Here is a 13,060-nt window from a genome sequence, read left to right as displayed (position 1 = left end):
ACGCCATCCATGTTTTGTGTGCTATGAAAATACTATAGCATGTGTCACTCGTGCGTTTTAACCACTTGTAATAAACAGGCAGGTCACTAAATGGCCACTTTACGTTGCCCGAAGACTAGCTTACAAAGAGCCATATACTCTGTCCCCTATCACAAATTGGGAAATTCAGAAATCCCTGCAATTTGCATAGACAAGAATGCAATTATGGAACATTTATGAATTTGAAAATCATCTTGTTTTAAATTTTGAAACCGTTTACATTCTCAACGACAAAGTCTGTCGTGTCGAGGACATATTGCTTACACCATACACAGAACAAGGAATATATAAACTAAAATGCAGTACATTTCTAACACTTACTTGTGAAGCCAATTTAAAAAAAAAAAACTTTGTTCCCTGAGAAAATAGATCTAAGGAAAGGCATTTTGGATCTCCATGTAACAAAAAAAAGCACATTTTTAGGTTAAAATTTTATTTACACAAACCGCTCATGCAGACAAAATGCATGTTTTATGATTCAATCTGATAAAAGAATTGTGCTGTAACAGAAAGGTACAGAAGATCAAATGTGTGGTTGAACAGTGTTCTGCTTTGCAAACCGCTTTTACGTGTGTTGCAGTAACCACTAGTAGGCACTTATCTTGTATCTTTTTTGCTAGCGTGACCCAGTCGTTCTTGGCTTTGGGAAGCTGCCAGTGTAGCCCTTTTATTGTATACTCTCCACATCCAATGCATTCATAAGCGACTAACCCTTTAATATAAAGAAGGTGAAACTCGGTCAAAAGCCCAGAAAGCTTTGAAACCGAAAATGAGATTGGGTGAGTTAATAGTTCCTAGCAAATTGCATAAGTAAGTCAACTACTCCAATTATGTATGAAATGAAATCAAATGGGTTTATCATGTGTGCAAAAAAATACTAGAATGGCCAAATTCTTAAGGACAAAAAAGAAGCATTGTAGTGCAATGGAGTGGTTGGATATGAAGCATCTGTAAGAGTGTTGACCTAAGGAATGACGTGGACACTAGGTAAACAGTGGTATTGCTATCATTTTCTTTAATAGCCTTTTCAAGGCTCCACCCACTCTGGGGTATCTGGAGGGTTTAGGAGGGTTCGTCATCTGCCAAATCTCGCTGGTCGAAGTACCTACAAAAGAAACAACAGTTTACTCTTCCTTATCAAATGGAATTTGATAAGTGTATCAAAGGGATACAGTTACGTTAGTTGTTCATTCTACAGAAAGTTCTTAACTGATCACTTTTTTTCCTCAACACAAACTTTATAGTACGATAGTAAGGCAATGCCTGAAAAAACAGTAAATTGGGTCCATTACATCCAACTCCTCTCACACATTTGTTTGCTGGATGTTGCTCCTGTGAAAACGAAAGTGCATTCTCTTTTGCTATGAAATTAGTTTATTTTTAGAACAGGTATTTATTGATTTTTGCATCAGTCTTGTATATCATTATGAAAATACTTGTATTTATGTATGTGTATAGACATGTATATGGAGCGCTTTGAAATGGATCCATGAACACGAAGTGGGTGGGGCTTGGAGGGGGAGTGGTTGTTCTGTGTCAGAAAGGGAGAAACTGGAGCCCTCTGACCAGGGTTTTATGATTGTCAGTTCATTCAGAAAAAATCCTTAACAACCATGGTCTTCAGTAGTTTTCTGAACTGTAGGAGTGATGGGTATTTCGCAAGAGGACAGCAGCGCCAGTGCCTAACAGGAAGACATGTCTTAGGTTTTGTATCCAGCATTTTTTTGTTTCCAGTCATGATATTGCGGCTTCTGGAACTGGGCTAGCTTTCCGAGATTACCAGTTCTCAGCAGGTAAGTTGGTGTTTGAGATGCAACAGTCTTGGTTGTTATAAATGCAGTCTTAAACTTGATTTTGGGTGGTATGGGTAAACAGTGTAGCAAACTCAAGGTGGGACAGATGAGTAGCCTGGATATGGTGTGATTTACTACTTTCAGTAGTGAGAGCATTGTTGTGGCAGGGATGCCAGAGAGGAGAATGATTACCCCATTCTGGTGTAACAGAACCAGTCAGAAAGGTGGTAGGAAAAGCTCAATTTTACACACCAATTCTAGTTTGTATTAGGCGATGTGGGGCTTGCAGAGAAAATGTTTTAAAAAGATTGCAATCGAGAAGCCAAGTTAATTGGTGGATGGGTTAAGCTTTGATGTAAACTTTTCACGGTTTCATGTTAGTTAGCCATGACTGAATGAGTGAGATGACTGGTTGGATTTCAAATGGTCACAGACTACATTTTTGTGTCATTGAGTTTAAGATACAGGCCCATCACCTAGGAATGAATGATCACAAGGCAGCATTTCAGCTGCAAGATGTCCGCATTTAGTGACTGAAGACGACTGGTGAGAGAATGGAAACTTGAGGGACATCACAGGTGACCGGACAGTGCTTTGACCTAAGGTTTTATATAAGGATTGGCCAATGCCTGTCCCATACATCAGAAGGTAAGTTCCCAAAGGCACAGTCACCAATACATTTTACTATGCATACAGTCCTATGTCATATACAAAAGTGAACTATTCATTTTGTATCATAGGCAATAACCGTCCGCCATTCTCTCCCCATCTTGTGTAGCCTGCTTTGTGACTAATACAAGGAAACGTGACCAGCAGGCAATTTTCCTGGGGGATTGGAGCTTTTCCCTCCATTCATCTCTCCTGAGGGTCCAATGATGTGGTCTAGAGCCAATAGACTGCAGGGTCTGCCCTTTCCTTGTATGTCCATTAATTTGCCACCTGTGAGAAACCCAAGGGCATTCTCACTCCTATTCGTCATGGGTCCTCTCCACAGATGGCCAGGGAAAGGCCATCGCTTTTGGATCCCGACCCTCGGGGTAGACAAGCGAGGGAAGATCATCTGGGTGGAGGGTCTGTGAGGACTGACTGGGCTACCATTAGGAGCGAGATGGTATCCCCTTTTCCTACATCTGATTAAACCATCACTTCACCTGCCTTTATGGGGTATTTTGACTCAACTCCCCTGACTTCCTCATGTACGACTGTTCGAAGTACTGGGACGGAGGGATTCCAAGATGGCGGCCGAGCAGGGTAGACGTGCGTGAGCGGTGCTACGTCTCCCAGCTCGGGGCCGCACCAATAAAGAAAGACAATCAGTATATCTTCGGTTCCACAAGGTGCGGAGTCCCTGGTGGTTATGAACGAGAGACCAGAAAAGCTCCGGGGACACTCTTAAGAGCATAGAGCGAAAATGGAGCTTCCCGCAGACGGAGCCTAGGCGGAACGGCATCGCTCGCTCAAGCAGGAAACACAAAGTGAGAGAGAAGAGAGCCCGCCCCGCAGAGGAGTGATGGCCTGCACTCGCAGCAGCGGGAGATGGCAGCTGGAGAAGTGAAAGGGTATGCCTTCAGAGACGACATAGCCGGATCCCACACGCCCCGCAGAGAGAGAGAGATTAGACCCAGGCAAAAGGCTCGCCAGCCCAGAGATTCAAGCAGCGGGGAACAAAGAATCTGGCCCGCTCAGCTGAAGGAGGGGAACTGTGGGCCCAGCATACGCACTAGTCTACTAGTACGCCCGGAGAAAAGACACCACAAGAGCCCCAGAAGCCTGCACTGAACAACACGAGGCGACTAAACCCCCGGTGGAAGGCAGGGGAGACGCAAGGGCCCCTCCCCCCCAGAAACATTTGCCTCAGCGGGAACACACAAGGTGCAAACGCACGCAGATAGGGCCCGCCGGGGACATCCGCCCTCCCTCTTATCGCCCCCACCACCCCCTTCTCGAAATCAAGTGGGGCCATCTGGGTCAGTACAAGGAGTGGCAACCCCCCAAATTCCAGAAGGGGCCCCCGCCTCCCCAAAGGGACGAGAGATTGAAGAGGATTCATGAGAGGCCACATCAACACTGGAGTGATCCATAAAGTCTCCAAGGGAAATGGAACAAAACAGGTGGAGGGACCCACTGGACTTAACATCTGAGAGCACGGAAGGGTCACTAAGCAGAAAACAACTGAAGGTCAGAGATAACATAAGTGATGAGTGACTAAAAAACAGGAGACATTAACACCACCCGAGGGTTCCACAAACCTCGCAATCCGGAAGCAGGTAGGGGGTAAGGGGCCCAACCTGAAAGTACACAGGCCACGAGCAGAATCTGGAAACCACACATGCCCAAAAACAGGGCACGCCAAGCACAAGCACCGACACAGGCCTCAACCACTAGAGCGAAGCAGGACCAGAATCTGGTGCATCTGGGAAGCAGACGGGCCATCGAATTCAAAGACCAACGCGAAGAAGGGGAAGGAAGAGACCGAACAAGTGGAACAGGAGAGAGCTGAAATGGCCACTAAAGAGGATATGAGAACCTGGTTCAAGGAATTTCAATTACAACTTATGGCCTCCATGCACACCCAATTCGACAAAATGAAGGGAGAGATGAAACAGGCAACCCAAGAAATGAGGGTGGAAATAGGGACTCGAGAAGAGAGAACGGACATATTAGAGAAAACCGTCCAGAATCTTGACGACGAATCTGCAGAAGTGCAAGAACGTCTCGCCAGTCTATCCCACAACTTAGAGATCCAATGCGAGGACCTAGAAAATGTATTCCGCAGGTCCAACATAAGAAGAGACAAGCGAAGAAAATAACCTCAGGACTGCAGTGCAACAAGTCTTCAGAGACATACTTGCGGAGGATGAGGAAGTCGAGATCCAGATAGAGTACACAGAGTGGGTCTGCGCCGATCAGGAGAACTAGGGGCCCGCCCAGAGATGTCCTAGTTGCAATGCCGTCATATATGCAAAAGAAGCAAATCCTCTGCAGAGCCAGAACAATGGACCACATTAGGAAGAATGGGGTAGAAATACACCTCTTCTAAGACTTGGCACAAACAACGCTCCAGAAACGCAGGGAGATGGCACCATTCAAAAGAAATGATCTTGAAACAAGTCCGATATAAATGGACGTTCCCTTTTGGCCTATTTTCATGGGAGGGAAAGCAACAAAGATTTACTACATGTGAGGAAGGCCTATGGATTATGAAGATACAAGAAAAGGATGGGGAACAAACCCACAGCGGAGAGTCCACCCAAAGCGAAGGAAAACCATAAATACAAGACCCAAGCGCCCCATGAAGAATCAGGAGACAAATCAGCAATCATCTTAGTCCCCCCTACAGGAGACACAGATGTGAACCCCCGACCGACACATAGAAGCGGCAGGAGCTGGGGACCGCCAAGGGACCCACCGAGACTGTTAAGGGGGGGTTTAGGACTCCCCACGACCTAGTTATAGCCGAGTTGGAGGGGGCATGGCACGCAAGGCTCTACGCCCGAGCGATCATAGGGCCCAGAACCCTCCTAAAGGGAAGTTTTGGGGGTGGGTTAGAGGAGAGGGGGGGGGTTTGATGAAACACGGGATAAAGGGACCGATGGTAGGGGGAAGGGAGCAACCACCAGAAGGCAAAGCCACCAATGCAAACAAGTCCAAACAAACCACGAAAGGAAAGACGTTACAGTCAGAAAATGGGGCTGAAAATATTAACATATAACATCAGAGGGCTAAATTTCCCTGTGAAAAGTAAGAAGGTGGAACACTTTCTACACCAGAGAAAGCTTGACATAATAATGCTCCAGGAAACGCATATATAAAAAAAGATAAGGAAAGGATATGCATAAAAGGCTTTAATCAAATCCTCCAAGCAAATGACGAAGAGAAGAAAAGAGGCGTACTAATAGCATTTGCCAACTCCCTTAATATATACGGATCCAAGAGACCCTCCCAGATAAACAAGGCAGATTCCTATTTGTGAACGTGCAGATCGAAGATTTCCCCCTGACCCTCGCACCTATATAAGCGACAGCATGGATAAGCTGGAAACCTTTGCGAAGGCGGAAGTGATTCTCTCCGGAGACTTCAACTTAGCATGGGAGCCCAACTTGGACAGATCGAATCCCAAATCCACGGGACAGGGGGTGCCGTTGAGGGTCCTGCAGAGAGCCATGGAAAAGCAAGCGCTGGAAGATGTCTGGTGGAAAATCCGGGGCTCGACTCCGGGGTACACACATTACTCACACGTCCATGGCACAAGCTCCAGGATCGATTATATTTGGACCTCAGCAGGTCTCCTGGGGAAGATACAAGACGCAGAGGTGGGCTCCATCTCACTCTCGGATCACGTCCCCCCTGTGGATATCACTTCTCACACTACGAAAACAATCTGGTCTATGGCGATGAACCCTGCCGGGGGAAATAATCCAGGACCCGGTAATGCAAGAGGCAATTAGAGAGAGCATAGTAGATTACTTCAAGGACAACGATGCGCCAGAAACAACTAAGGCTACCTTGTGGGAAGCTTTCAAAGCCATGATGCGTGACAACATAATAGCACTTAAAGCTCAAAGAGGTAAACTAAACCACAAATGGGAAACCAAACTAGAAGCCAAGGTGGTAGAAATAAGGGAGTAAATGACCCATAACCACTCCTTGAAATTGATCAGAGCCTATAGACACGTTCAGGGACAATTGGAGGCCATTAGGACCAAGCATGCAGAGAAACACTTACTTCACCTGAAACACTGGTATTTTGTGAAAGCGAATAAAGCTGACAGACTCCTGGCTAGGCAGATAAAAGGGAAACAACATCAAACAAAAGCATTGATGTACGGAAATGGCCAGAAGAGAACTCCGTCCACAGAGATGGGGGCAATCTTCAGAGAGTTCTATCAAAAATTGTATACGTCGGTCAAGCCCAGGGAGGAAGATCAATCCTCCTACCTGATAAATATCGCTCTTCCATCAGTGACGCATGAGGAGAAAACAGCTAGACCAACCCATAACAGTGGAGGAGGTAGCTAGAGCAATTCGGGAATTGCCAAAGAATAAAGCCCGGGACTGGACGGCTTCACAGCAACATTCAATAAACTCTTTGCATGCGACCTGGCCCCGATCCTAGCAGGACTATTTTAACACATTTAAAGACAAAGCCAATATTACGCAGCCCATGAATGAGGTGAAAATCTTAGTCTTTCATAAGCAAGGGAAGAGTCCGGAATCCCCAAGCTCATATCGTCCTATCGCACTAATACATCTGGACGCTAAACCAAGATCGACCACAGTTCATTCCCAACAGGAAGACCCATGACAACACCAAACGGATAATCCACATGATCGAAATAATTGATTTACATATACCCCTGCAATACTGCTGGCTATAGACGCGGAGAAAGCGTTTGACTGCGTGGAGTGGTCAATGCTATTCCACATCCTGGGGAAAATGGGCATGGGAGAAGCTTTTATCAGGATGATCCACGCCAACTATAACTCACCCTCAGCCCGGATAGCGGTAAACGGTTAACTATGGGAAATGATCAGGATTGAAGGGGAACAAAACAGGGGTGTCCACTTTCCCCACTACTTCACGCAATTTTTCTAGAGCCACTTGTTATGCTAGGAATTAACCTTACAACCAGAATTTAAGGCAGAATTCAGAAAACCACCTACCGGTATCAGGACTGGCCTCTGCAGATGTAGATGGATGTCTACCGCCTTGTAGAATAAGGAATCTACCTGTAATCCCGTTTGGGACCCAGCTCAAGGCTGGGGCACAGAGATAACCCCAGGGAAACCCCGAAGGGAAAAAACCCTGTGAAGAGCTGCTGGGGTTTGTAGACTCCTATGCGCAGTCTTCAATGGAAGAGGACCGGAAACGTCTGGTCCAGGTAATTAGGTCTTCTAATAATGTTGACTCGGGAGAAAGGGTCTGCCCGTAGCTAGACGCTGAAAGAGGAGGAGCTATAATACAAATACACACCGCAGAGTTAGTGAACTGCGCGCGGTAAAAGATGAGATCAGCGTCTGAGTTCGGAGACTGGCAAGCACTCCGAGGACAGATCCCCGAGAGGTCTGGATAAGGAGGAAAGGAGAGATTAGTATGAGACGGCAGAATGCACAGGTAGAAAAGAATACAAGACTCCCAAAGCCCCAATATCCAAAGGTTATGCAGACTCACGGATCGTGGCAAGACTCCTAAGAGAGTACCAACGTGAGGAGTATTTGGTCCAGACTCCAGATATACCAAACATGAAGAAGGTGTGGTCTCCAGCGCAACGTTCGTGACGTGATCCACTAGACCCGTACTAGAAACAGAGCGCGACTCCATCTTGGAGTTGTCATTTCGGGAGTCCGGAATGCTCAGTAGCTGCACCCTCCTGGACGTATTCCTCACAGTACAACCCCTCTCAAGGGTGTCCCCCCCCCCCCCGGTTTACCCGGATGTCTGGCATGGAACCTCTTCACCAATCGTGAGGCATGTATTGCAGACTCAGGTTCCCATGTACAATCCGAAGGAGAATAACCTTTCTGTTAGGCAGAATCATGTGCAGTGCCCTTAGGGACCACTACACACAATTAAGACTACAGGTGGCAATACAAGTTTTACCTTTGGTACAAGCCTGTACTACTATGTTAAAGTGGTAGCAGCAGCGGAGCAGCCAGGCTTATCTCAAGAGTATATGAGCAGTAGCAGAGATTACACAAAGGGACCACAATTGCTGTGACTCAAGCAAACACTGACTCAAGGTTTCAGATAAAAAATAGAAGTACATTTATTTTTAGACCATTCGTTGTTAACACAACACTTCTATTAATTCAAAACCACACGTAAAATATACTACAACTAACCAATTCACTTTGTATGGTATACTTCAAGGTAAGTACCCTGTGTTTTAGCGGGCCGGTGTTATGAAACAATAGATGTTACCGGAAATACACTTGCAATCACTTTTTGACAGTAATGACAGTTCAGTCTTACTAAAGAAACGCGTATCCGCGGCAAGAATGTTACCTGGGCAAAAACACAGTTAGCACCTGAGATACCCAGAGAGAGTTGGGGTCAAAAATCATAGGCAATACTTTTGTCACGGCAGACAGAATCAGAGAACACTTATAGACAGAAATTCAAGAGTCAATAAGCCGGAGCCAGTGTCAAGTGGAACCGGGTTCCTGTTGTCGAGGATCACACAGTCAGATAGTTCACGATTCAACGTAGACAGGAGTACTTAGATACTGTCAACAGAGGAAGCAAAAGTTATAAGAAGGAGGGCAGACAAGGACAAGCCTTGGAGACGAAGAAAAGGGATTCACCCTAATTCCTCGAGCAGAACACAGTACCTTATTCAGTGAAGAAGCTGGTGTCACGGCAGTTGTTCCTGGTAGTTTCCGGCAGACTCTCGGTTCCTGGAGCTTTGATCCGAAGGAGGACGTCTGGAGGGGTCTGCACCACACAGGGCTGAAGCCGGCAGCAGCGACAGTGAATAAAATGTGCGCTCCTTAAAAACAGGAGAGGCTCTTCAGATGGCTATCCGGACCACTACAGCAGGCTGCAGCGATTTCGACCAAGAAGAGGATCCTCTGGCTCTAGAAGATGAGCTGGTTAACCCACCAGGCTCAAGGGAAGAAGATTCCGGACTGGATCTTCTCTGGTCGTCGAAGGGTAGATAGCTCAGGACTGCAGCAGGGCTTCACCGGGACGGGGTAGTTGCAGCAGTCAACTTCTTCTTCGCTTCTCTCCGGTTCCTTGTAGTTCCAGTGGAGACTGACTTCTAGCCCAAGAGACCTGCCTTTTATGCGAAAATCCCCCATTCAAACAGCCTGGCTGTCAATCACGCAGCAGGGGGGTTGTCCAGCCCGGACAACCACCTCAGCCAATCATGGCAAAGTGCGACTTGGGTTTCCTAGGATACCCTGTGCAGGGAGTGACTACACCCCTCCCTCACATTCAGCCCACCCAGACACCCAGGTGTCTGGAGGAGGGCTTCTTACCAGAAGCCCACCAAAAGATGTTGAACAAAGGAGGCAAACCTGGTTTGCCGTGCATGTTAGGCAGAAACCTGTGCAGTTCCCTTAGGGACCACTGCAAAACGTTTAAGACTACAGGAGTAAGCAGTAAACCCAATTGGTAGCAGTCTGCAACACCCAGATTTACCTGGTAGCTGTGGCCGAGCAGCCAGATTTCTCTCAAGAAGAGTTAGGCAGTATATAGAGTATACACAATAGGGCTAAAAATACAGTAGCACAAGCAAACACTGACCAGAGCTTTGGTATAAAAGTGTATAATTTCTTATTTAAAAACACACTTGGAAAAATACAGTGGCACTAATATGTCAAGCAAGTTCAAACACAGTCACTATAAGTATATACACCTCCCTAGTTAATTATTCAACAAGTCTAGGTTAAGACACCACTTATTTAGCAAAACCGAGGTGAGCGCGTAACCGTAGATGGCACTCCAATAATTTGTTTAAAAAGGGAGAGAAAAGGCAGAATAGGAAAAACACACAGTACCAACACTTTTAAGAAACCACAGCACGTCAAGAAAGGCAGGGTCTACTGTAGAGCATAAAGTTCATAGGCCAGGCCCACTCTTGGAGAGAGCAAGGCGGAATGTGCCCAAGATCACACAGTGGAAATGCACTCAAAGTCTTTGCAGAAAAGTCAAAAGAGGTTGGATCAAGTCAGAAAGGTAATGTTAGCAGGTCCGAGGTCACCCCAGGATAGATAGTCAAGGATTTACGGGACACCTTGGACAGTCTGTTGTAAGGGAGACCAGGCGGGACACAGTACCTGAAATGGCGAGAAAGCTCCAGTGGGGGCAGTTGTTCCTGGCAGCAGGTGCAAGTCAGGGCTACGTCCAAAGGAAGAGAGGATCTCGAAGTGGAGGAAAGCTGGAGTCGTTGCACTGCCAGGGAAGAAACCAGCCACGGAGTTTCCTGGTTAAAAGGTATGACCCTTTTATTCACGGTAGTGGTGAAGCGTGGCTATCCGGCCGCCGGGGTGCTTGGCACGGGCGATTCGACCACGAGACGATCCAGGAAGGCGAACTGGTTGGTCCCACCAGCTCAAGGGGAAGAAGACTCTCCTGGAAGAAGATCTCCTCTGTCATCGGGAAAGTGGTGAGTTTCGCACAGCAGGGCTCCACCGGTGGTGTCGTCGTTGTAGATGGCTCAGCTTCTCCCCTCTTCGGATTCTTTAGGTCCTGTGGCGACTTCTCAAGTTCCAGTCCCCGAAGCCCTGCTTTTATGCAGCAAAACCCCCATTCATCAGCCTAGCTGTCACTCATAATGCTAAGTGGTGTGCCGGGCGGCTCACCACTGGGCCAATCACACAAGAGTGCAACTTGAGTTGCCAAGGCAACTCAGTCCAGGGTGCCTAATCCCCCTCCCACACATCCTGTTGACCCCAGACAGAGTGGCACCATTTGGAGGGCTTCTGTGGAGAAGCCCGCCAAAAAGTGGAACAAAGGGCTCGACTTGGGTTAGAGTTTCAGAGGCGAACACAAACGCCATTTTAAAACCGAGTCCTGGCAAAAAGACCCAACCGGGGAATAAATATTAAATAAATAACCCGGCGGTATCTTTAACATTGCACCAAAAAGTGGTGCGTTGAAAATGACTGGGAAAATCCCATAGGAAATATTCCGGTGGAATATTTCACGTGGTATCCACTGCCACCAGCCAGAAACTCGACAAGGGGGGACTGGACAGTTCCCCCCCGCCCCTGGAAAACAGACCCAGGGGCAATCGAATTACCGCTACCAGTACTTCCACAATATGATGCTTTGTACTGGTTCTGTTCACAATTTGAGACTAGTAAAGCCAATGGTGACTTTACATGCCCTGGGAGACAGTAGTCAGTCCCAGGATATGGAGTCTATGTTTGGGAGTCAATATGACACCCCTGTGTTACTGCAATGAGGGTGCTGTGTAACACATATACCAAAAACACATGAATCCCTATGGAGTAAAAGACCCCCTAGCCCTTAAAACACATTACATAGTCAAAGGACATTCTCAAATCATGCCTAAGAGTGGGAAAAAAAGAGTCTCACTCTTAGCAGGAGAAAAGAATAAACCCCAATTATCCAGCAAAGCTGCTGGGGGACTCACTAGGTTTGGGAAATTAGCTTGAACAGAGAATTCTCCCTAACGGTGCAAAGTAAAACACAAGAAGGACTTTAACAAAAAGAAATGGCGAATAAACCCGACCGGAGCCAAAAGAAAAAGTATTTGGTCAAGCGGGTTTAAGTTTGAGGCTAATATAATAGCCTAAAACAGTACCACGTTTATATAATATAATTGCGGTAGAAAAGTTAGGGTAGATACCACTGCCACCAGCCAAGTCTAAATGTTAAAAGAGCGAAACAATGCTCTAGGAGGTACAGATACAAAGGGATACAAAGTAACCCTTTCCAGTACTCCATGTAAGATGGGGTGTACTGGATCTGTGGTTAAATGACTAAGTAAAGTTAATGGCAACTTTACCCTTTTCTGGGGGACAGTAGTCAGCCTCAGAAATGGAGTCGGTGGGAAGCCTAAAAGACAACCCAGTGTTATGGCACTGAGGGTGCTGTGTAACACAAAAGAAGGGGGCTCCTGAAGTGATGTACTCCAGAGTCCACAATCATAAATACAGTTGAAATACACATGGTAAAACACAAGTAAGAGTGGGAAAAGAAAGGGTACACTCTTACCAAGTGGAAAACAAACTCCAGAAATCCAGCAAAGCTGCTGGGGGACTCACTAGGTAAGGGACATTAGCCATTAAATGAGAATTCTCACTAACACTTTCCAATCCACCAGGTATTGTAACCGTCCTCGATGATACCGGGAGTTGCATATATCTGCTACTTCATATTCAGGGCCCGACATTGATAGTATGGGTGGAGGACGCTCTGTAACCTTGGGATGAAATAGACTTAGTTGATCCGTTTTCAGCTGTTAAACATGGAACACCGGATGGATGCGGGCCCAGGTGTGGGGGAGTGTAGCTTGAAAGCGGCGGTCCCCACAGCCCCTATGACTCGGAAGGGGCCAAGAATTTGGGGGATAGTTTCGAGGGAACCAGTCGCCATGGGAGAAACCTGGATGATAGCCATACCCAGTTTCCAGGCTGGATGTCTAGAGCTGGAGTCCGATGACTGTCTACAAACCTCTTCACCCTGTCCTGTGATTCTTGTAATGTGAATTTAGCAGTTTGGTGAGATTTCCATATCTGCTTTATTAAGTATT

General features: G+C 46.7%; 1 protein-coding gene across 3 annotated transcripts in view; it reads right to left on the bottom strand.

Annotated features, from left to right (window-relative positions):
- Nucleotides 1–455: 455 nt before the first annotated feature.
- Nucleotides 456–13,060, bottom strand: part of GEMIN2 (gem nuclear organelle associated protein 2) — a 704,794-nt gene continuing 692,189 nt past the window's right edge. For all 3 annotated transcript variants that reach the window (XM_069637505.1, XM_069637504.1, XM_069637503.1), the window contains one exon: nt 456–1,144. In XM_069637505.1, the coding sequence (XP_069493606.1) occupies nt 1,102–1,144 (43 nt within the window). In that variant the 3' untranslated portion in view covers nt 456–1,101. The remainder of the gene's footprint in view (nt 1,145–13,060) is intronic.

Source organism: Ambystoma mexicanum, chromosome 14 (genome assembly GCF_040938575.1).
Source record: "Ambystoma mexicanum isolate Mex_15411 chromosome 14, UKY_AmexF1_1, whole genome shotgun sequence".
NCBI lineage: Eukaryota > Metazoa > Chordata > Amphibia > Caudata > Ambystomatidae > Ambystoma > Ambystoma mexicanum.
The sequence above is the reverse complement of the archived record's forward strand: the minus strand, read 5'-3'. Positions and strand labels throughout refer to the sequence as shown.